The sequence below is a fragment of the Lipotes vexillifer genome, unplaced genomic scaffold (genome assembly GCF_000442215.2).
Source record: "Lipotes vexillifer unplaced genomic scaffold, Lipotes_vexillifer_v1.1 scaffold800, whole genome shotgun sequence".
NCBI classification, from domain to species: domain Eukaryota; kingdom Metazoa; phylum Chordata; class Mammalia; order Artiodactyla; family Lipotidae; genus Lipotes; species Lipotes vexillifer.
The window spans coordinates 255,321-279,610 of record NW_006779868.1 but is presented as its reverse complement, the minus strand read 5'-3'; the positions used below and the strand labels follow the sequence as shown (position 1 = coordinate 279,610).

Here is a 24,290-nt window from a genome sequence, read left to right as displayed (position 1 = left end):
AAGAAGGACACTACATAATGATTAAGGGATCGATCCAAGAAGAAGATATAACAATTGTAAATATTTATGCACCCAACATAGGAGCACCTCAATACATAAGGCAAAAACTAGCAGCCATAAAAGGGGAAATCGACAGTAACACATTCATAGTAGGGGACTTCAACACCCCACTTTCACCAATGGACAGATCATCCAAAATGAAAATAAATAAGGAAACACAAGCTTTAAATGATACATTAAACAGGATGGACTTAATTGATATTTATAGGACACTCCATCCAAAAACAACAGAATACACATTTTTCTCAAGTGCTCATGGAACATTCTCCAGGATAGATCATATCTTGGGTCACAAATCAAGCCTTGGTAAATTTAAGAAAATTGAAATTATATCAAGTATCTTTTCCGACCACAACGCCATGAGATTAGATATCAATTATAGGAAAAGAGCAGTAAAAAATACAAACACATGGAGGCTAAACAATACACTACTTAATAACGAAGTGATCACTGAAGAAATCAAAGAGGAAATTAAAAAATACCTAGAAACAAATGACAATGGAGATACAACGACCCAAAACCTATGGGATGCAGCAAAAGCAGTTCTAAGAGGGAAGTTTATAGCAATACAAGCCCACCTTAAGAAGCAGGAAACATCTCGAATAAACAACCTAACCTTGCACCTCAAGCAATTAGAGAAAGAAGAACAAAAGAACCCCAGAGTTAGCAGAAGGAAAGAAATCATAAAAATCAGATAAGAAATAAATGAAAAAGAAAGGAAGGAAACAATAGCAAAAATCAATAAAACTAAAAGCTGGTTCTTTGAGAAGATAAGCAAAATAGATAAACCATTAGCCAGACTCATCAAGAAAAAAAGGGAGAAGACTCAAATCAATAGAATTAGAAATGAAAAAGGAGAAGTAACAACTGACACTGCAGAAATAAAAAAAATCATGAGGGATTACTACAAGCAACTCTATGCCAATAAAATGGACAATCTGGAAGAAATGGACAAATTCTTAGAAATGCACAAACTGCCAAGACTGAATCAGGAAGAAATAGAAAATATGAACAGACCAATCACAAACACTGAAATTGAAACTGTGATTAAAAATCTTCCAACAAACAAAAGCCCAGGACCAGATGGCTTCACAGGCGAATTCTATCAAACATTTAGAGAAGAGCTAACACCTATCCTTCTCAAACTCTTCCAAAATATAGCAGAGGGAGGAACACTCCCAAACTCATTCTACGAGGCCACCATCACCTTGATACCAAAACCAGACAAGGATGTCACAAAGAAAGAAAACTACAGGCCAATATCACTGATGAACATAGATGCAAAAATCCTCAACAAAATACTAGCAAACAGAATCCAACAGCACATTAAAAGGATCATACACCATGATCAAGTGGGGTTTATTCCAGGAATGCAAGGATTCTTCAATATACGCAAATCTATCAATGTGATTAACCATATTAACAAATTGAAGGAGAAAAACCATATGATCATCTCAATAGATGCAGAGAAAGCTTTTGACAAAATTCAACACCCATTTATGATAAAAACCCTGCAGAAAGTAGGTGTAGAGGGAACTTTCCTCAATATAATAAAGGCCGTATATGACAAGCCCACAGCCAACATCATCCTCAATGGCGAAAAACTGAAAGCATTTCCACTAAGGTCAGGAACAAGACAAGGTTGCCCACTCTCACCACTCTTATTCAACATAGTTTTGGAAGTTTTAGCCACAGCAATCAGAGAAGAAAAGGAAATAAAAGGAATCCAAATCGGAAAAGAAGAAGTAAAGCTGTCACTGTTTGCAGATGACATGATACTATACATAGAGAATCCTAAAGATGCTACCAGAAAACTACTAGAGCTAATCAATGAATTTGGTAAAGTAGCAGGATACAAAATTAATGCACAGAAATCTCTGGCATTCCTATATACTAATGATGAAAAATCTGAAAGTGAAATCAAGAAAACACTCCCATTTACCATTGCAACAAAAAGAATAAAATATCTAGGAATAAACCTACCTAAGGAGACAAAAGACCTGTATGCAGAAAATTATAAGACACTGATGAAAGAAATTAAAGATGATACAAACAGATGGAGAGATATACCATGTTCTTGGATTGGAAGAATCAACATTGTGAAAATGACTCTACTCCCCAAAGCAATCTATAGATTCAATGCAATCCCTATCAAACTACCACTGGCATTTTTCACAGAACTAGAACAAAAAATTTCACAATTTGTATGGAAACACAAAAGACCCCGAATAGCCAAAGCAATCTTGAGAACAAAAAATGGAGCTGGAGGAATCAGGCTGCCTGACTTCAGACTATACTACAAAGCTACAGTAATCAAGACAGTATGGTACTGGCACAAAAACAGAAAGATAGATCAATGGAATAGGATAGAAAGCCCAGAGATAAACCCATGCACATATGGTCACCTTATCTTTGATAAAGGTGGCAGGAATATACAGTGGAGAAAGGACAGCCTCTTCAATAAGTGGTGCTGGGAAAATTGGATAGGTACATGTAAAAGTATGAGATTAGATCACTCCCTAACACCATACACAAAAATAAGCTCAAAATGGATTAAAGACCTAAATGTAAGGCCAGAAACTATCAAACTCTTAGAGGAAAACATAGGCAGAACACTCTATGACATAAATCACAGCAAGATCCTTCTTGACCTTTTTGCCCATACAGTGCCTTTTAAAATTGGGAAATTCCACCTAAAAATCTGGATTTCTGGTTTCTTTTTAAAATCCAGGGAAACCATAAACAAGACCAAAAGACAGCCCTCAGAATGGGAGAAAATATTTGCAAATGAATCTACTGACAAAGGATTAATCTCTAAAATTTACAGACAGCTCATGCAGCCCGATAACAAAAAAATAAACAACCCAATCCAAAAATGGGCAGAAGACCTAAATAGACATTTCTCCAAAGAAGATATACAGACTGCCAACAAACACATGAAAGAATGCTCAACATCATTAATCATTAGAGAAATGCAAATCAAAACTACAATGAGATATCATCTCACACCAGTCAGAATGGCCATCATCAAAAAATCTAGAAACAATAAATGCTGGAGAGGGTGTGGAGAAAAGGGAACACTCTTGCACTGCTGGTGGGAATGTGAATTGGTTCAGCCACTATGGAGAACAGTATGGAGGTTCCTTAAAAAACTACAAATAGAACTACCATATGACCCAGCAATCCCACTACTAGGTATATACCCTGAGGAAACCAGAATTCAGAAAGAGTCATGTACCAAAATGTTCATTGCAGCTCTATTTACAATAGCCCGGAGATGGAAACAACCTAAGTGCCCGTCGTCGGATGAATGGATAAAGAAGATGTGGCACATATATACAATGGAATATTACTCAGCCATAAAAAGAAACGAAATTGAGCTATTTGTAATGAGGTGGATAGATCTAGAGTCTGTCATACAGAGTGAAGTAAGTCAGAAAGAGAAGGACAAATACCGTATGCTAACACATATATATGGAATTTAAGAAAAAAAAATGTTATGAAGAACCTAGGGGTAAAACAGGAATAAAGACAGAGACCTACTGGAGAACAGACTTGAGGATATGGGGAGGGGGAAGGGTGAGGTGTGTTAGGGCGAGAGAGAGACATGGACATATATATACTAACAAACGTAAGGTAGATAGCCAGTGGGAAGCAGCCGCATGGCACAGGGAAACCGGCTCGGTTCTTTGTGGCTGTCTGGAGGGGTGGGATAGGGAGGGTGGGAGGGAGGGAGACCACTCTGTCACTCTGTTATAAGGCAGAAACTAACACACCATTGTAAAGCAATTATACCCCAATAAAGATGTTAAAAAAATATATCAGAGTTACTGTGGCAGAAGAACAGATAAGTGAGCTTGAAGACAGAAGGATGGAAATCACTGCCATGGAATAGAATAAAGAAAAAAAGAATGAAAAGAAATGAAAACAGTCTAAGAGACCTCTTGGACAACATTAAATGCACCAACATTTACATTATAGGGGTCCCAGAAGGAGAAGGGCCTGAAAAAATATTTGAAGAGATAACTGCTAAAAACTTTCCTAACATGGGAAAAGAAACAGTCACCCAAGTCCAGTAAATGCAGAGTCTCAGGCAGGATAAACCCAAGGAGGTACACGTTGAGGCACATAGTAATCAAACTGACAAAAAATTAAACACAAAGAAAAAATATTAAAAGCAACAAGGGAAAAATGACAAATAATATACAAGGGAACTCGCATATACTTATAGGCTGATTTCTCAGCAGAAACTCTGCAGGACAGGACTGGCACAATATTTAAAGTGATGAAGTGGAAGAACCTTCAACCAAGTATACTCTACCCAATAAGACTCTCATTCAGATTCGACAGAGAAATTAAAAGCTTTACAGACAAGCAAAACTAAGAGAATTCAGCACCACCAGACAAGCTTTGCAACAAATGCTAAAGGAACTTCCCTAGGCAGGAAAGAGACCAGCAACTTAAAACAACCCTGTACATATATAGACTGCTATAGCAAAACCTCTTTGGAACAGCAAACCCCAGAACTACAATAGATACACACACACAAAAGAAAAATCAACACCAACACAACACTAAAGATGGTCATCAAACCACACGAGAAGAGAACAAGAGAGGAAGGGAAGAAAAAAGACCTACGAAAATAAACTCAAAACAATTAAGAAAATGGCAATGGGAACATACATATTAATAATTACCTTAAAACAAATAGATTAAATGCTCCAACCAAAAAACATAGACTGGCTGAAAGGATGCAGAAAATAAGACCCATATATATGCTGTCTACAAGAGACCTACTTCAGACATAGGGACACATGCAGACTGAAAATGAGGGGATGGAAAAAGGTACAGTAAGTCCCCTACATACCAACATTCAACTTGCAGACTTTCAAAGAGGCAAACGTGCGTTCACATGTCCAATCATGTAAGTTAGTTCATGTGTCTGGTGTACATTGTCATGTGTGTGCATCCTCTACAAGTGGTTGTGCTTTTGTGTACTTTACTATACAATACTATATAGACTACAATAGTACAGTATCTTTATTTCAAGCCAAGGATGTATGGAAGCAAGTGTAAAAGCAGTGATGATATAGTTGGTACTGCTAAGAAGCACTGAGTGCCAAGAAAGGATGAGAGAAACAAGAGGAAGAAGAAGTAACTGAAAAAAGAAGAGATTCATGACACAGAAAATGGCAAGGGGATTTTCTTTATTTGAGGAGGCACTGTTAGTTTTTGAGGCACCCAAGCATAGAATGGTACACAAAGGTTGCAGCAGCTGTTCAGAATGCAATCCAGTGCTACCATGTCATTATGATGAGACAAAAAGATCTACTACCCAGACATCACTGGATCATTTTTTCAAGAGGGTAGATAGAATTGAATCCAGTAAGGAACCAGAACCTGTGCCATCAATGTCAGGTATGAGTGAAATTTCAGCTTGTCCTCCATCTCCTATTGCTGATGATCCTTTAGCTCTACCACCTCCCACCTCCTCTCCCTTCCAGTCAGTAACTCTTCTTGCCTGTTCACTCGATGGCAGCCCCTGTATGCCAGCTGTTGTACTATACTAGTCTACTTTTCAAGGTACTGTACTGTAAGATTTAAAATGTTTTCTTTATTTTTTTGTATGTTTTTTATGTATTATTTTTGTGAAAAGTATTATAAACCTATTACAGTACAGTACTATATAGCTGATTGTGTTAGTTGAGTATCTAAGTTAACTTTGAGAACTTATGAACAAATTGGACTTATGAACATGTTCTCAGAACAGAACTTGTTCATATGTAGGAGACATACTGTAGTCCATGCAAATGGAAATCAAAGGAAAGCTGGAGTAGCAATACTCATATCAGACAAAATAGACTTTAAAATAAAGAATGTTACAAGAGACAATGAAAAGCACTACATAATGATCAAGGGATCAATCCAAGAAGAAGATAACAATTGTAAATATATATGCAGCCAACACAGGAGCACCTCAATATATAAGGCAAATACTAACAGCCATAAAGAGAGAAATTGACAGTGACACAATAATAGTGGGGGACTTTAACACCCCACTTTCATCAATGGACAGATCATCCAGACAGAAAATCAATAAGGAAACACTGCCTTAAATGACATATTAGACTAGATGGACTTAAATGATATTTATAGTGCACTCCAACCAAAAGCAGCAGAATACACATTCTTTTCATGTGCACATGAAACATTCTCCAGGATTGACCACATCCTGGGCCACAAAGTGAGCCTTGGTAAATTTAAGAAAATTGAAATCATATCAAGCATCTTTTCTGACCACACCACTTTAAGATTAGAAGTAAACTACAAGGGAAAAAAATGTAAAAAGCACAAACACGTAGAGGCTAAACAATATGCTACTAAAGAACCAATGGATCACTGGAGAAATCAAAGAGGAAATAAAAATATACCTAGAGACAAATGAAAATGAGAGCACAATGATCCAAACCTATGGGATGAAGCAAAAGCAGTTCTAAGAGGGAAGTTTATAGCAACACATCTTACCTCAGGAACCAAGAAAAATCACAAATAAACAACCTAACCTTACACCTAAAGCAACTGGAGAAAGAAAAACCAACAAAACCTAAAATTAGTAGAAGGAAAGAAATCAAGAAATCAGAGCAGAAATAAATGAAATAGACATGAAGAAAACAACAGCAAAGATCAATGAAACTAAAAGCTGGTTCTTTAAAAATATAATATTTGTAAACATTTAACAGGACTCATCAAGAAAAAAAGGGGGAGAACACAAATCAATAACATCAGATATGAAAAAGAAGTTACAACTGACACCACAGAAACACAAAGGATCATAAGAGACTACAACAAGCAGCTGTATGCCAGAAAGATGGACAACCTGGAAGAAATGGACAAATTCTTAGAAAGATACAATCTCCCAAGACTGAACCAGGAAGAAATAGAAAATATGAACAGACCAGTCACATGTACTGAAATTGAAACTGTGATTTAAAAACTCCAGCAAACAAAAGTCTAAGGCCAGATGGCTTCACAGGTGAATTCTATCAAACATTTAGAGAAGAGCTAACAGCTGTCCTTCTGAAACCATGCCAAAAATTGTCAGAGGAAGGAAAACTCCCAAACTCATTCTACGAGGCCACCATCACCCTGATACCAAAACTAACCAAAGATATCACACAAAAATTATAGGCCAATATCACTGATGAATATAGATGCAAAAATTCTCAACAAAATACTAGCAAACAGAATCCAACAACACATTAAAAGGATCATACACCATGATCAAGTGGGATTTATCCCAGGGATGCAAGGCTTCTTCAACATATGCAAATCAATCAATGTGATATACCATATTAACAAATTGAAGAATAAAAACCATATATCATCCCAATAGATGCAGAAAAAGCTTTTGCCAAAATTCAACACCTATTTATGATGAAACTCTCCAGAAAGTAGGCAAAAACGGAACCTACCTCAACATCATAAAGGCCATATATGACAAACCCACAGCAAATATCATTCTCAATGGTGAAAAGCTAAAAGCATTTCCTCTAAGATCAGGAACAAGACAAGGATGTCTACTCTTGCCACTTTTATTCAACATAGTTTGGAAGTGCTAGCCTTGGCAATAGAGAAGAAAAAGAAATAAAATGAATCCAAAGGGGAATCCAAACTGTCACTGTTTGCAGATGACATGATACTATACATAGAAAATCCTAAAGATGCTACCAGAAAACTACTAGAGGTAATCAATGAATTTGGTAAAGTTGCAGGATACAAAATTAATACACATAAATCTCTTCCTATACACTAACAATGACAGATCAGAAAGAGAAATTAAGGAAGCAATCCCATTTACCATTGCAACAAAAAGAATAAAATACCTAGAAATAAGCCTACCTAAGGAATTAAAAGAAGCATACTCTGAAAACTATAAGACACTGATGAAAGAAATCAAAGATGACACAAACAGATGGAGAGATATACCATGTTCTTGGATTGGAAGAATCAATATTGTGAAAATGTCTATACTACCCAAAGCAATCTAAAGATTCAATGCAATCCCTATCAAATTACCAATGGCATTTTCCACAGAATTAGAACAAAAATTTTACAATTTATTTGGAAACACAAAGCACCCAAAATAGCCAAAGCAAGCTTGAGAAAGCAAAATGGAGCTGGAGGAATAAGGAATCAGGCTCCCTGACTTCAGACTATACTACAAAGCTACAGCTATCAAGACAGTATCATACTGGCACAAAAACAGAAATATAGATCAATGGAACAGGATAGAAAGCCCAGAGATAAACCCACACACCTATGGTCACCTAATCTATGACAAGGAGGCAATAATATACAATGGAGAAAAGAGAGTCTCTTCAGTAAGTGATGCTGGGAAAACTGGACAGCTACATGTAAAAGAATGAAATTAGAACCCTCCCTAACACCATGCACAAAAATAAACTCAAAATAGATTGAAGAGCTAAAAGTGAGACCAGACACTTTAAAACTATTAGAGGAAAACATAAGCAGAAAACTGACATAAAGCACAGCAAGATCTTTTTTGACCCACCTCCTAGAGTAATAAAAATAAAAACAAAAATAAACAAAAGGGACCTAATTAAGCTTAAAAGCTTTTGCACATTAAAGGAATCCATAAACGAGACAAAAAGAGAGCCCTCAGAATGGGAGAAAATATTTGCAATCAAAGCAACTGACAAGGGATTAATCTCTAAAATATAGAAACAGCTCATGCAGCTCAATATTGAAAAAACATACAACCCAATAAAAAAATGCACAGAAGACCTAAATAGACATTTCTCCAAAGAAGACATACAGATGGCCAAGAGACACATGAAAAGATGTTCAGCATTGCTAATTATTAGAGAAATGCATATCAAAACTACAATGAGGGCTTCCTTGGTGGCGCAGTGGTTGAGAGTCTGCCTGCTGATGCAGGGGACATGGGTTCGTGCCCCGGTCCGGGAAGATCCCACATGCCGTGGAGTGGCTAGGCCCATGAGCCATGGCCACTGAGCCTGCGCATCCAGAGCCTGTGCTCCGCAATGGGAGAGGCCACAGCAGTGAGAGGCCCGCATACCGCAAAAAAAAAAAAAAAAACAACTACAATGAGTTGTCACCTCACAACAGTCAGAATGGCTATCATCAAAAAATCCACAAAGAATAAATGTTGGAAAAGATGTGGAGAGAAGGGAACCCTCAGACACTGTTGGTTGGTATGTAAATTGGTATAGCCACTATGGAAAACAGTATGGAGGGTACTGAAAAAACTAAAAGTAGAACCACCATATGACCCAACAATCCAACTCCTGGGCATGTAACCAGAGCAAACCATAATTTGAAAATATACTTGCACCCCAATGTTCATTGCAGCACTATTTACAATAGCCAGGACATAGAAGCAACCTAAATATCCATCAACAGAGGAATGGATAAAGAAGATATGGTACATATATAGAATGGAATATTACTCAGGCATTAAAAAGAATGAAATAATGCCACTTGCAGGAACACGGATGGGCCTAGAGATTGTCATACCGAGTGAAGTAAGTCAGACAGAGAAAGAGAAATATCGTATGATATCGCTTATATGTAGATTCTAATAAAAATGACACAAATGAACTTATATACAAAAGAGGAACAGACTCACAGACTTAGAGAAGGAACTTATGGTTACTGGGTGGGGGAAGGTTGGGAGGGAGGGATAGTTATGGAGTTTGGGATTGACATGTACACACTGTTATATTTAAAACGGATAACCAACAAGGACCTACTGTATAACACAAGGAACAATGCTCAATATTATATAACAACCTAAACGGGAAAAGACTTTGAAAAAGGATAGATACATGTATATATATAACTGAATCACTTTGCTGTACACCTGAAACTAATACAATATTGTTCATTATACTGATTGGCTTCCCTGGTGGCTCATTGGTTAAGAATCCACCTGCAGAGGGGGAGACCTTCAAGATGGCAGAGGAGTAAGAAGTGGAGATTACCTTCCTCCCACAAATACATCAGAAATACATCTACATGTAGAATAGCTCCTACAGAACACCTACTGGATGCTGGCAGAAGACCTCAGACCTCCCAAAAGGAAAGAAACTCCCCACATACCTGGGTAGGGCAAAATAAAAAAGAGATAAGAGAATAGGGACAGTACCTACACCTCTGGGAGGGAGCTGTGAAGGAGGAAAAGTTTCCACACACTAGGAAGCCCCTTCACTGGCAGAAACAGTGGGTGGGTGGGGGAAAGCTTTGGAGCCAGGGAGGAGAGCACACCTACAGGGGTGCAGAGGGCAAAGCAGAGAGATTCCCTCACAGAGAATCAGTGCTGACCAGCACTCACCAGCCTGAGAGGCTTGTCTGCTCACCTGCCAGGGCGGGTGGGGGCTGGGAGCTGAGGCTCCAGCTTCAGAGGTCAGAGCCTACAGAGAGGACTGGGGTTAGTTGCGTGAACACAGCCTGAAGGGGGCTAGTGAGCCACAGCTAGCCAGAAAGGAGTCCAGGAAAAAGTCTGGACCTGCCTAAGAGGCAAGAGACCATTGTTTCGGGGTGTACGAGGAGAGGGGATGCAGAGTACTGCCTAAATGAGCTCCAGAGATGGGCTTGAGCCGTGGCTATCAGCTCGGACCCAGAGATGGGCATGAAACACTAAGGCTGCTGCTGCAGCCACCAAGAAGCCTGTGTGCAAGCACAGGTCACTATCCACACTTCCCTTCCTGGGAGCCTGTGCAGCCGGCCACTGCTAGGGTCCTGTGATCCACGGAAAATGTCCCCAGTAGACCACACAGCATGCCTCAGGCTGTTGCAACGTCATCCCTGCTTCTGCCATGGCAGGCTCACCCTGCATTCTGTACACCTCCACTCGTCCCACTTCCCCCAGACTGAGTGAACCAGAGCCCCCTAATCAGAGGCTATTTTTACCCCGTACTGTCTGAATGGGGAACAGGTGGCCTCAGGCAACCTACACGCAACGGTGGGGCCAAATCCAAGGTGGAACCCCAGGAGCTGTGCGAACAAAGAAGAGAAAGGGATATTTCTCCCAGCAGCCTCAGAAGCAGTGGATTAAATCGCCACAATCAACTTGATGTATGCTGCATCTCTGGAATACCTGAATAGACAACAAATCATCCAAAAGCTGAGGTGGTGGACTTTGGGAACAACTATAGACTTGGGGTTTGCTTTCTGCATCTAATATTTTCTGGTCTTATGTTTATATTAGTTTAGTATTTAGAGGTTATTATCATGGGTAGATTTGTTTCTTGATTTGGTTGCTCTCTTCCTTTTTAAATATATATATATATAGATATGTATATATTTTTTTCCTTTTTCTCTTTTTGTGAGTGTGCATGTGTGCTTCTTTGTGTGATTTTGTCTGTATAGCTTTGCTTTCACCAATTGTCCTAAGGTTCTGTCTGTCCTTTTTTTTTAGTATAGTTTTTAGTGTTTGTTATCATTGGTGGATTTGTTTTTTGGTTTGAGTGCTCTCTTCTTTCTTTCTTTTATTAAATTACTTTTTAGTTTTTTATTTTTAATAATTTTTTATTTTAATAACTTCTTCATTTCCTTGTTTATTTCCTTTTCTTTCTCTTTCTTTCTTTCTTTCTTTCTTTCTTTCTTTCTTTCTTTCTTTCTTTCTTTCTTCCTTTCTTTCTTTCTTCCTTTCTTTCACTATTTTCTCCTGAGCTGTGTGGCTGACAGGATCTTCTTGCTCCAGCCAGGTGTCAGGCCTGTTTCTCTGAGGTGGGAGAGCCGAGTTCAGGACATTGGTCCACCAGAGACCTCCTGGCTCGATGTAATATCAAAAGGAAAAAGCTCTCTGAGAGATCTCCATCTCAATGCTAAGACCCAGCTCCACTCAACGACCAGCAACCTACAGTGCTGGAAACCCTATGCCAAACAACTAGAAAGACAGGAACACAACACAACCCATTAGCAGAGAGCCTGCCTAAAATCATAATAAGGTCACAGACACACCAAAATGCACCATTGGACGAGGTCTTGCCCACCAGAAAGACAAGATCCAGCCTCATCCACCAGAACACAGGCACCAGCCCGCTCCACCAGGAAGCCTACACAACCCACTAAACCAAACTTAGCCACTGGGGGCAGACACCAAAAACAACGGGAACTATGAAACTGCAGCCTGTGAGAAGCAGACACCAAACACAGTAAGTTAAGAAAAATAGGAAGACAGAGAAACACACAGCAGATGAAAGAGCAAGGTAAAAACTCACCAGACCAAACAAACAAAGAGGGAATAAGCAGGCTACCTGAAAAACAATTCAGAGTAATGATAGTAAAGAGGATCCAAAATCTTGGAAATAGAATGGAGAAAATACAACAAATGTTTAACAAGGACCTAGAAGAACAAAAGAGCAAACAACCAATGATGAACAACATAATAAATGAAATTAAAAATTCTCTAGAAGGGGGCTTCCCTAGTGGCGCAGTGGTTGAGAGTCTGCTGGCCAATGCAGGGGACATGGGTTTGTGTCCCAGTCCAGGAAGATCCCACGTGATGCGGAGTGGCTGAGCCCGTGAGCCATGGCTGCTGAGCCTGTGCATCCAGAGCCTATGCTCCACAATGGGAGAGGCCACAACAGTGAGATGCCCACATACAGCAAAAAAAAAAAAAAAAAAAAAAAAAAATTCTCTAGAAGGAATCAATAGCAGAAATACTGAGGCAGAAGAATGGATAAGTGACCTGGAGGATAAAATAGTGGAAATAATGACCACAGAGCAGAATAAAGAATGAAAAGAATTGAGGACAGTCTCAGAGACCTGGGACAACATTAAATGCACCAACATTCGAATGATAGAAGTCCCAGAAGAAGAAGAGCGAAAGAAAGGGATGAGAAAATATTTGAAGAGTTTATAGTTGAAAACTTCCCTAATATGGGAAAGGAAAAAGTTAATCAAGTTCAGGAATCACAGAGAGTCCCATACAGGATACATACAAGGAGAAACACGACAAGACACATATTAATCAAGCTAACAAAAATTAAATACGAGGAAAAAATATTAAAAGCAACAAGGGAAATACAACAAATAACATACAAAGAACACCCCATAAGGTTAACAGCTGATCTTTCAGCAGAAACTCTGAAAGCCAGATGTGAGTGGCAGGACATATTTAAAGTGATGAAAGAGAAGAACCTACAACCAACATTACTCTACCCAGCAAAATTCTCATTCAAATTCGACAGAGAAATTAAAACCTTTATGGACAAGCAAAAGCTAAGAGAATTCAGCACCACCAAACCAGCTTTACACAAATGCTAAAGGAAATTCTCTAGGCAGGAAACAAAAGAGAAGGAAAAGACCTACAGTAACAAACACAAAACAATTAAGAAAATGGGAATAGGAACATATATATCGATAATTACCTAAAATGTAAATGGATTAAATGCTCCAACCAAAAGACACAGACTGGCTGAATGGATACAAAAGCATGACCCATGTATATGCTGTCTGCAAGAGACCCACTTCAGACCTAGGGACATATAGAGTTGGAAACTAAGGGAATGGAAAAAGATATTCCATGCAAATGGAAATCAGAAGAAACCTGGAGTAGCAATTCTCGTATCAGACAAAATAGGCTTTAAAATACAGACTATTACAAGAGACAAAAAAGGACACTACATAATGATCAAGGGATCATTTCAAGATAATCCAAGATATAACAATAGTAAATATTTATGCACCCAATATAGGAGCACCTCAATACATAAGGCAAATGCTAGCAGCCATAAAATGGGAAAATGACAGTAACACAATCATACTAGGGAAATTTTAACACCACACTTTCACCAATGGAGAGATAATCGAAAATGAAAATAAATAAAGAACCACATGCTTGAAATGATACATTAAACAAGATGGACTTAATTGATATATATAGGACATTCCATCCAAAAACAACAGAATACACTTTCTTCTCAAGTGCTCATGGAACATTCACCAGAATACATCATATCATGGGTCACAAATCAAGCCTTGATAAAATTAAGAAATTTGAAATCATATCAAGTATCTTTTCTGACCACAACCCTATGAGATATCATCTCACACCAGTCAGAATGGCCATCATCAAAAAATCTAGAAACAATAAATGCTGGAGAGGGTGTGGAGAAAAGGGAACACTCTTGCACTGCTGGTGGGAATGTAAACTGATACAGCCACTGTGTAGAACAGTATGGAGGTTCCTTAAAAAACTACAAATAGAACTACCATATGACCCAGCAATCCCACTACTGGGCATATACCCTGAGCAAACCATAATTCAAAAAGAGTCATGTACCAAAATATTCATTGCAGCTCTATTTACAATAGCCCAGAGATGGAAACAACCTAAGTGCCCATCATCGAATGAATGGATAAAGAAGATGTGGCACATATATACAATGGAATATTACTCAGCCATAAAAAGAAACGAAATTGAGCTATTTGTAATGAGGTGGATAGACCTAGAGTCTGTCATACAGAGTGAAGTAAGTCAGAAAGAGAAAGACAAATACCTTATGCTAACACATATATATGGAATTTAAGGGAAAAAATGTCATGAAGAACCTAGGGGTAAGACAGGAATAAAGACACAGACCTACTAGAGAACGGACCTGAGGATATGGGGAGGATAGGGGGAAGGGTGAGCTGTGACAAAGTGAGAGAGAGGCATGGACATATATATACTACCAAACGTAAGGTAGATAGCTAGTGGGAAGCAGCCACATAGCACAGGGAGATCAGCTCGGTGCACTTTGTGACCACCTGGAGGGGTAGGATAGGGAGGGTGGGAGGGTGGGAGACGCAAGAGGGAAGAGATATGGGAACGTATGTATATGTATAACTGATTCACTTTGTTATAAAGTAGAAACTAACAAACCATTGTAAAGCCATTATACCCCAATAAAGATGTTAAAAAAAAAAAAAGAGGAGGGTTATCAAAAGGCAAGAAGGGAGACTAGAAAAAAACCCAATAAACCCAGTTGAAAAATCAACAATTGAAAGAGGGTTAAAGAATTTGGAACTTCACAACCTAAAAAAGTAAGGATGTCTATCTGTTATGAGAAAACTTAGGAGTTTTGGAAGTCAGTCAATGAGACAGGAAAACATTTTCTGTGAGTGATTGTATGTGCGTTGCCACTGAGGAAAACCTTGGGCTTAAGATTTTGTTGTCTTTTGACAACATTTGGTGTGGTAAAACATCAAGAGTTCTTTCCAGCATCTCTACTTTGACATTCCTCCCACTGCACTGTGATGAAACTCTGTCTACCCCTCTGGACTGTAAGTTTTTGCGGGCAGGGACCATGTGCTATGGAAATTTATAGTTCCAACCCCCCACAGACTGCCTGCTACATCATGGCAAATCTTCAGTGGATGAAGTTGAATTACCAGCTGTCAAGTCCTTATAGGTATAAAATAAGCAGAAAAGTGCTGCCTCTCTTTTTGAGATAGTGTTTGGGTTGTCCCCAAATTTCTGAGGTGAACCCAGAATCATGTTCATAATCATCCATAACAACATCTCTTTTTGACTATCTGGACCAGCCCAGGTGGCTGCCATGTTTCAGGAATAGTTATTGTCCCGTAGAACACTTTTGCCAAAACAGGTACTCCTCCAGGCAATGGTTATGGAACAAGAGGGCAATGGGCATGGGTCAATGAGTCAGAAAAGTGCAGAGGAGCACGGCCAAATCCAGAATGAGCTTTCTGGGCAGTGAGCATGCACTGCCTGGCCTCTTCATGCACTAACATTCTTCTTTAAATTCACGTATTGGCATGGTTAGGAGATGACAGCACTGGAACCTGGCATCCCTCTGGAGTCTGCTGTTCTCCCAGCCCAGCCTAGTGGCTGGATCTCTTGCTTCAGCTGCTTCTTTTGAGTGTTGGCACTAATTCAGGAGTCCTGCTCTGAAAATCTTCTTAATTTCAGAAAATGGGTGAGTGGGAGGTGAGGTTAGGGGGTGAAAGAAAAGAGTTGGTGAGTGGGTACATGAAGTGGGCAAGAGGGTACTAGAGATAGGAAAAAAGAATTTGTTAGGGATGGTGGGTTTTCACTATTCCACCAAATACGCTCTTTATTAAAATGTGTACTAAGAAGGCATCCAGAGTAGTGGGATTAAAACCTAGAGATTTCAGCAGAGAGTATATTAGGAGGAGAGAGTTTCTAGGGATGAAAATAATTTTGGACTAAAGAGTGGAGTACAAAAGGATACTGGACATAAAAGGAAGAGGAAAGAGACAAAGGACATGTGAACACAATGCAGAGGACTTGGGTTTGAATCTGTGTGAAAATCTCTGAAGCTCGTGAAACAGATGCTAACATGACAGCAGGCAGTGGTGAGGTAAGGGCAGCACCCCCCGTGGGGCTTATGTCATTGTTGATACACTTTGTCACTTGTTTCTAATTAGCAGCCTTTTCTCCTTGCTAGCTGCACTGCTTGAGAAAGAAGCCAGAACCAAAGGTTGAATTTTATGTTGAATTTGGTGTTCATGAGATGTGCCCTTCCATGCCTCATTCCACTTCCTCCCTGTTTTCCTAACTGGTAAAGATAAATGAGGGTGTCTCAGAACATTGCCTGTGGAGTTCAGGAAAGCAGTTTCTGCAGTCAAGTGCTCCCTTCACTTTTGAAAATGGAGAGGAACGCTCTTGGTGTGTCCCTACCTTGCCTGCCTCTGTTTGAGGCCTTGGCTGAAACCCCCTCTTGGGTTCCAGAGCTGAGGAAATCCATTTACTCATGAAAAGAATCTGAGGCAGCTATGCAGGGAGAATTACCAAAGCCAGACTGGCTCCTAAAGCTAAGCACCTTCAGCGCGTATGAGGTCACATGTGCCTACACAGGACTAAATGAAAACCTGCTTGCATTTCCACAAGAATGTCAGTACTCCACAGCTGATATTATTTGTTGACCTGTAACTAAGGTTAGTCTTTCTTCAGCTAACAAATATTCATATTTCCATGGAAGAGTGAGCACACCCCTTAATCATGAATTTGGTGTTTTTACTGCCACAAACATCTTTAAGGATGTTCTACAGCTTTAACACATCTGGGTGCCTGATGATTTTGTTCCAAAGTTGTTTCAAGTTTCATGGCAGCCACTCTGATTCTTCCAGGGCTCACCTACCTCCCAGTGTGCTCTGAAGGCCTCAGGGCTCCTCACCCCTCTCCCATAAACAATTATTTTCTCTCCTTCTCCAGAGAGTGGAGGATGAATGATTTCTTCTGATAAGATTCAGGTTTTGCACGCTTTATTACACACACACACACAGTGTTTTACATATGATTTGTGGAAACCTTGAAGGGAAGTTGTGGATTTCTTGAAGCTTATCCAGGCACCTCAATTTAAGGTGCCTTAGTTTAAACAGAAACATCTTTATTATTTGTTTCTGATACTCATCGTGTTGTGAAGCTATCTAGATTCTCCTCAAAGCTCCCTCTTTTAACGCAGACATAGAGAATGGACTTGAGGACACGTGGAGGGGGAAGGGTGAGCTGAGACGAAGTGAGAGAGTGGCAAGGACATATATACACTACCAAATTGTAAAATAGATAGCTAGTGGGAAGCAGCCACATAGCACAGGGAGATCAGCTCAGTGCTTTGTGACCACATAGAGGGGTGGGTTAGGGAGTGTGGGAGGGAGGGAGACACAAGAGGGAGGAGATATGGGGATATATGTATATGTATAGCTGATTCACTTTGTTATAAAGCAGAAACTAACACACCATTGTAAAGCAATTATACTCCAATAAAGATGTTTAAAAAAAAGCCAAACTCCCTCTTGTAAAGGCTTTACAATCTTTGTCATCGCAAGTTTGCTGACAGCTGCTCATCACTCTTGAGGATGCATGCCTGAGGGGTGAGGTGGTACAGGGTGGCCCCTACTTCCTGGGCTTTGTTCAGGTTTCCCGGGCTTACATAGATTAACCATTGAAGTTTGTAATACTGCCAGGGGTTTCCTGATATGTGCTTTCAAACAGAGGGGGCTGGACCAAAGCTCTGGTGGAAGCTGTAGAAGTGATGGTACAGATCTCCCTTCAGGAGAGGCCCGGCAGTGGGTGTGCCATCAGCTGCCTGCCTCCAGCTGCTGTGATTTCAGGGACCACCACAGTGTTCAAGAGCAGACCACCCTCTCCCAGGAGAGCTCCCAGTCAGTGACCCAGCATGTTGAGGGTACCAGGCCTGGCCATTTCTGCCCACTGGGGCTTTTCTCTGGGCACCCTTTGCACACTGGTGGGCCAGCTGAGACTTTCTCAGGGCTGCTCCTCATATGGAAGCTCCTCCTGCCCAATCTTGCCCTCCCCCTTTTTTCACAGGTGTCAGATCTGCATAGTGGTCTCAAGGCCTCCCCTGCTTACCTTCCTCACCTCTTATCTTTCCCAAGTGTTCCCTCAATAAATCTCTTGCACTTCTGACTCTGTCTTGGTGTCTGCTTCTAGGAGGACCTGAACTGACACAGCTCTACTCATAGGTGACACTGTTGGTCACTTCATACAATCCCATATTACCTTCCCAGATTCCCACCTAGAAACAGTTCCCACATCTTGCCAACCCATTTTGTCACAGAGTTAGGAGTTTTCTGGGTGTTGGGTTCCATTCTTTGGTCTTTGCAATTTATTAAGATTCATAGTACCACCCCATTCAGTGTCTTGTAGGTTGCTTAGTTTCCCTGGAGATGAGACAGAGGCATGAGACAGTTAAAAACATACTTTATTTCTATATGGAGATTCTTTCTATGATCTCAGGTTGGAAAACATAGAAACTTCAAGAACTACCCCTCTCCACTTACATGATTCTTCCTGAAACCAGGTCAATAAGGTTAGCTCCCAAGTCCCCTTTTCCAAGGGTTCCACTCAGTCCTTACAAGAGAAAGGACATTCCAGTATGTCTTAGCACTCCAGTGGGAGGTGAGGAAGACAAGGACCCCTATCCTTTAGTTCTTGCCATATAGTGTCCCTCCCCAACCCTCAGTTGCTATGGTACTACTGTGAGTCCATTATATACATCAGCTTCTCTCTGTGAAAGAATGAGGAGGAATCAGCACAATACAAATAGTTCATTGACAGCAACTGGATCCCACATTTTAGAAGTAACATAACAGTGATAGCCCCATGATGCCTTATATTCTATTACTACTGAACAGAATATCAAGGAAAAACACTTAGGAGATAACATAGGATGACAGATTTCTATAAGAATGAGACCAATGCACAGTGCAGATCATGGTGTTTCTCACACATGGGAGGAGACAACAATTTTATAAGTTAAGTGGGTATTGGAGAGTGGGTCAGAGGAAGACTTCCTGGGCTCTCTCAGAGGAAACATTCTGCCATATTTGAAACTGTACACTCCTATTATGTGCAGTGATGTTGCTGTCCAAACACATCCCTTCAGTTCCCCTGGATTGGCTGGTGCTCTCTTTGGAATTATCTCAGAGAGCTCTCATTGCAAAAGGCTATCTTAAGGTCTTTGGCCCGATTACCCATGTTGAGTGTGGGTCTTGAGAATCCAGTGGAAAATCTGCTTCTCAACTTCCTCCATGCCTGCTGGGCAGCCTAGACCCACTAAGACTGGTGAGTTAACAATGGTCTGTTGGTAGGCTCCTCAAGAACAGAAGGAGCTGTGTGTCCCCAGCTCAGGGCCAAGTCCAGAGCAAGTGCTCAATAAACCTTGTTGAATTCAACTCTAACCTCTTCCATAGAGGGGATGCCCCCTACTCATTAACAATTTCTTCTTAGGTACTTCTCATAATCATGCCAGTTTTTTACATCCCTCTGAAGTGAATAATCCATACATGGCATTATTCTTTATCAGAAGTCAGACTAATGCTTTGGGCACTGACTTTTGTTGCCCCTAAATTATGTGTTCCATTCATATATTTGCACAGAGCTGGTTTTCTTAGTTTATTTAATCCTTCTCATGCTGCTTTGGAGGATATGTTTCTGGCTTATACTGTTGCTATATAGCTTCTTCCTGGCCTGTCAATGCCCTGGTAGGGTTAGGGCCAGCAGAGCTGGTAACAGCTGTAAACCCTATGTGCAGCACAGTTCTCCCTCAACATGATGGATGCAGAATATGTGCATGCATTCTTCAAACCACGAAGAAAGCATTTATGGTAGTTACATGAGGTTTCTGCTTTCAGCCACATCTGGACAAAGCAAAGATTTGGGAGACAGAAAGAAACTGCACACTCACCTGCTATAACCCCCAAACTGTCAAGACACGAAGTTTTAAGTTCATGACTCTCTGTCAACTGACTCTTCTGTAGGGTTGATCTATCATCCCACCTCTTTTAGACAGGAGGCCAGCAAAGTTGGTGGCAGGAAGGGGAGATTCAGAGAGTCTAAAGGGAAGATGCAAGGTGGCCTTTTCCCACAAGTGTTGTTGCAGGGTGCAGCCTCCTCAGTCACTGGGCATCTGAACTCATGCCTTATGCTAGTATAAAGCTAAAAATCTAGGTGAGTGCCCCTGCCCTGAGATACCCAAAAGTCCAGAGCAGGGAGCCTACATGTTTTTCTTCCATGGTGGCATTCTCCAGCTGGGAGACTTAGCCTGTTAAATCCTTATAGAGAGATGTAAGATTTGACATGAAGTCCTCTGCTCTGTCAAAGACCAAAATCTTCAGGAGAAGGAAAGTGCTCACAGTTTTAGGATAAATCAGAGAATGTCATATATGGATACTGATACATGGTCTTAGCAGTTGCTACATCTCTAGGTATTAATTCGCTGGACTTACTGCTTCTATTCTTCCTGAGACTACAAATTTTTGGTTGAACAACAACAAAAAAAGACTCATACAATCATTGAACCAATGAATGTTAACATTCAAAATGACACCTAGATGATGTAGTTCAGCTCATAGTTTTACAAATAAGGAAAGAGAGGATCAGATAGATTAAGTATTGCACAGTTCTCCTGAGTCTTGGTTCATAACAGACATTAGCTGGTATCAGTGGACATATTCTATCAGCATTGATTGCTCAGGACAGTCACTGGGGACATAATGCAGACAAACTTGAGGCTCTCAATCCCATACTGCACTGAGATACTGAGATGCCAAAAAGGGGCAGAAGTATGCCTTCTTTTCATGGGTCCTTAGAAGAGAGTGTTACATCTTTCATTCAGATTTTATGTGGTTCCTCCTTTTGTTCACCTTATCAAGCAGAGGCTGATGCAGTATGAGCCACCAGCTAAAGGAAAATAATATAAGTAAGACTGAGAACACCTTTATTGAAATAAGATAGCAGCTCTAGGCAAACAGATCAGTTGGATCTTTTGCTGCATTGCAGGAATTACCCTGAAATGAGTGCCAACATGCAATTAAAGTTAATTCTAGAATCTTGGAATGGATTGTAGAGAAAATCAAGTCTAACCTTCCCATTGTACGGGCTCAGAGAAGTTCGATGATTTGTTTTGGGTCACACAGCATGTGGGTGGCAAAGACATAGAAGAATGCAGGTTTTTGACTCCAGAATGGAATGTTTTTCCTAAACTATTCTGACCTTTTCACAAGCCGCAAACGTGTTTCTTATGGTCTCTATATTGAGGATTTATCCATGCGTGAAATGAAGCAAGACAAAGACAAAGGTGACTGGGCCTACTGAATGCCCCATAGTCTAGGAGAGCATGTTGGAGTAGAAGCTGAAGTTCTCCATCATGGTCTTAGAGTCGCTGCGAGAGGAGTCATTGGAGGTCTTGTCCAGGGATGAGGGCATGACCTTGGGGCCTTCCTCCAGGTCTTCCTCATGGACCCCCACCACTGTGGAGACAGTGGTCTCCAGGCGGCTGACTTTATACACACTGCCCTGCGTCTGGAGGTACCTAGTGGATTTCATTTCGAGCCCCTCATAGTCACCAGCACTGATGAAAGGGCAGCACCGAAAGGCTTGCTTGAAGCCCAGACGGAACCTGAAGAGAGAGTAGAAGGAGAGGTAATCCTTGAGTATGGCCTGCTTTCAGAGAGTGTTCCCATCTTTGTGGTAGCTCTTTAATACGTGGACATACCCAAATGAGACACTGTGTTATTATTTTTTTTAATTAATTGACAGCTGAAGATGCTAAGGGAAAAAAGATTCAAAGGTCAGTGATCAAGGTCAAATCCAGGACTAGAACCCAAGTTCATGTGAAATGCATGTCTGTACTTAGGGTGGCTGTTGAAATATACTGCCTCCACTGGTTCAGGGTCAGCTGATTGTGGGTTAATTCAACATCAGTAAAAACCTTCACCAAGTGTTTACTATATGCACAATACTGTGTCAAGACTCAGTCCTTTCCTTCAAGTAGCCCACTGACTTTCTGCCAATCATGTCCCTTCAGAATCAGCTTTTGGGAGATTAAACTTAGAAGTGTTTACGTATGTTGTGAGGCTCCTAGAAGAAAGATAAATCCATGAATTAGACAAGCAAGACCATTTGGAGAAGTCCCAGGGAATATCTGTCCCCAAATTCATAGCACCTGAGTGTCTCATTCAGAGAAGGCACGTTATAGGCTGATAACTGTTGGCTATAAACGTGACAAGCCTTTTTTCCTTCCCCCTCCTTCTCCTGCATCCTTTTTCACAGAGAATGAGATGGTGCTCCAGATGAGTGAGCTGCCACCATGGCATACCAGCTGCCTCTTGGGGACTCTGCACACAGTGGTGAATTCCCTATTACTGAACACCATTCTAGATGGCTCTCCCTTCTGTTACTTGTCTGAGGTTGGCTTCCACTTCAGGGAAGGCTCTCCTGGCCCCTGTGGCTAAGTAAAGGCAGAATCAGGCCTTTGAGGTTCTGACTTCTTTTTGCTTACCCTGTTTTTTTGCTTCCCTGCTGGAAGTGCTGGAAGAAACTGGACAAAGCTGCCCAGATTTTATGATGGGATGCGAAGATGAAAATGAGAGACCAGAGAAAGGAAAAGATGCCAGGTAGTGGATAATTATTCTAGGGGCATCAATCTCTCTCTTTCTCTCTTGTTCTCTCTCAGTCTCTCCCTCACTATCACTCTCTGACTCATTCACTCTCTGACTCTCTCTCTCTCTGATTCTCTTTCTCTCTGTCTGCATGGACAACCCTCTGTGCATGGAATCCATAGAGCAGATTGAGAAATTCATGAACTTGATCCAGCTTGCAACCTGCTTTATATATATTAATCACATAGGCTTTTTAAATCTTCTCCTGCACCCCACCCTCTACTACTGACATAGTAACGAGTGTTTAAAAAGAAGATTTCACATAAAAACATGGATTTCTGGTTCATCTTGGAAAATAAAAAAAAGTCTCCTCAGGGCTCATATTCCTGCATGGTGACAAGAAGACCATTTGTCTTTGTAGTCCCCAAGTAGCCAACCTAAATGAGGAAAGCCAGCTGTGAGACAAGAGGGAGTGGTAAAGACTACAGAGAACTAATCATCACATGGTTCAGTCAGCAGGGAATGAACAGTGTGATGATTAGTTTCTTGTCCTGGAGAGAGTATGGGGGATGGGGTTCTTACCTGTCATTGAGGCAGCAGTAGATGATGGGGTTGTACATTGTAGAGCTCATGGCCAGCCACATGATGGCCAGGTAAACCTGCTGAATAAACTTCTCCAGGTAGAGATCAGGGTTGATGTAAGGCAGGAGGAAGAAGATGTGGAAGGGCAGCCAGCAGATGGCAAAGGTGCATACAACAGCAATCATCATCTTAACCACCTGGCAAAAAGGTGAGACAGGTGAGACCACCAGCACATCCTCCCTTTCTCATGGTTATTTTCTCTCTCATCCTTCCCCCTGACTGTGCACAGTGTGATATGGTGTGTAAAGTAATTATAATAACACCTTTCAAGGTGGAGGAAGGACCATTTATAGGTGGTATCAAAGGGCTTTGGTTATGTCAGTGATTCTCAGAGGGTGGCCCCAGGACAAGCAACATGGCCATAACTTGAGTACTTGTCAGAAATGCAAATTCTTGGACCCCATTCCAGGCTAACTGAATCAGAAAGTTTGAGTGTGGGACCCAGAATTCAGACTTTGACAAGCGCTTCTGATTGTTCTGATGTGCACTCATGTTTGAGAACTTCTGTGTTATACCATACTTCTGGGCAATGACTGGAGAAGCCAAGGGAGACCAGATTAATGAGCAAAGGGGAATGGGTGTTCAGGAGGGAAAGACCCAGGAATGGGGAGGAAGCAGCAGAGGGAAAGGGACCATGAGCCAGAGCAGGCTTCTAGGTCTGAAGACTTAGG

General features: G+C 40.8%; 1 protein-coding gene across 1 annotated transcript in view; it reads right to left on the bottom strand.

The window, feature by feature from the left end:
• Window positions 1-21,383: 21,383 nt before the first annotated feature.
• The window catches only part of TACR1 (tachykinin receptor 1), a 105,890-nt gene continuing 102,983 nt past the window's right edge, over window positions 21,384-24,290 (bottom strand). The window contains exons 4-5 of the mRNA XM_007452999.1: window positions 23,560-23,756; window positions 21,384-21,995 (exon numbers count right to left, since the gene is read on the bottom strand). Of these exons, the coding sequence (XP_007453061.1) occupies window positions 21,704-21,995; window positions 23,560-23,756 (489 nt within the window). The 3' untranslated portion in view covers window positions 21,384-21,703. The remainder of the gene's footprint in view (window positions 21,996-23,559; window positions 23,757-24,290) is intronic.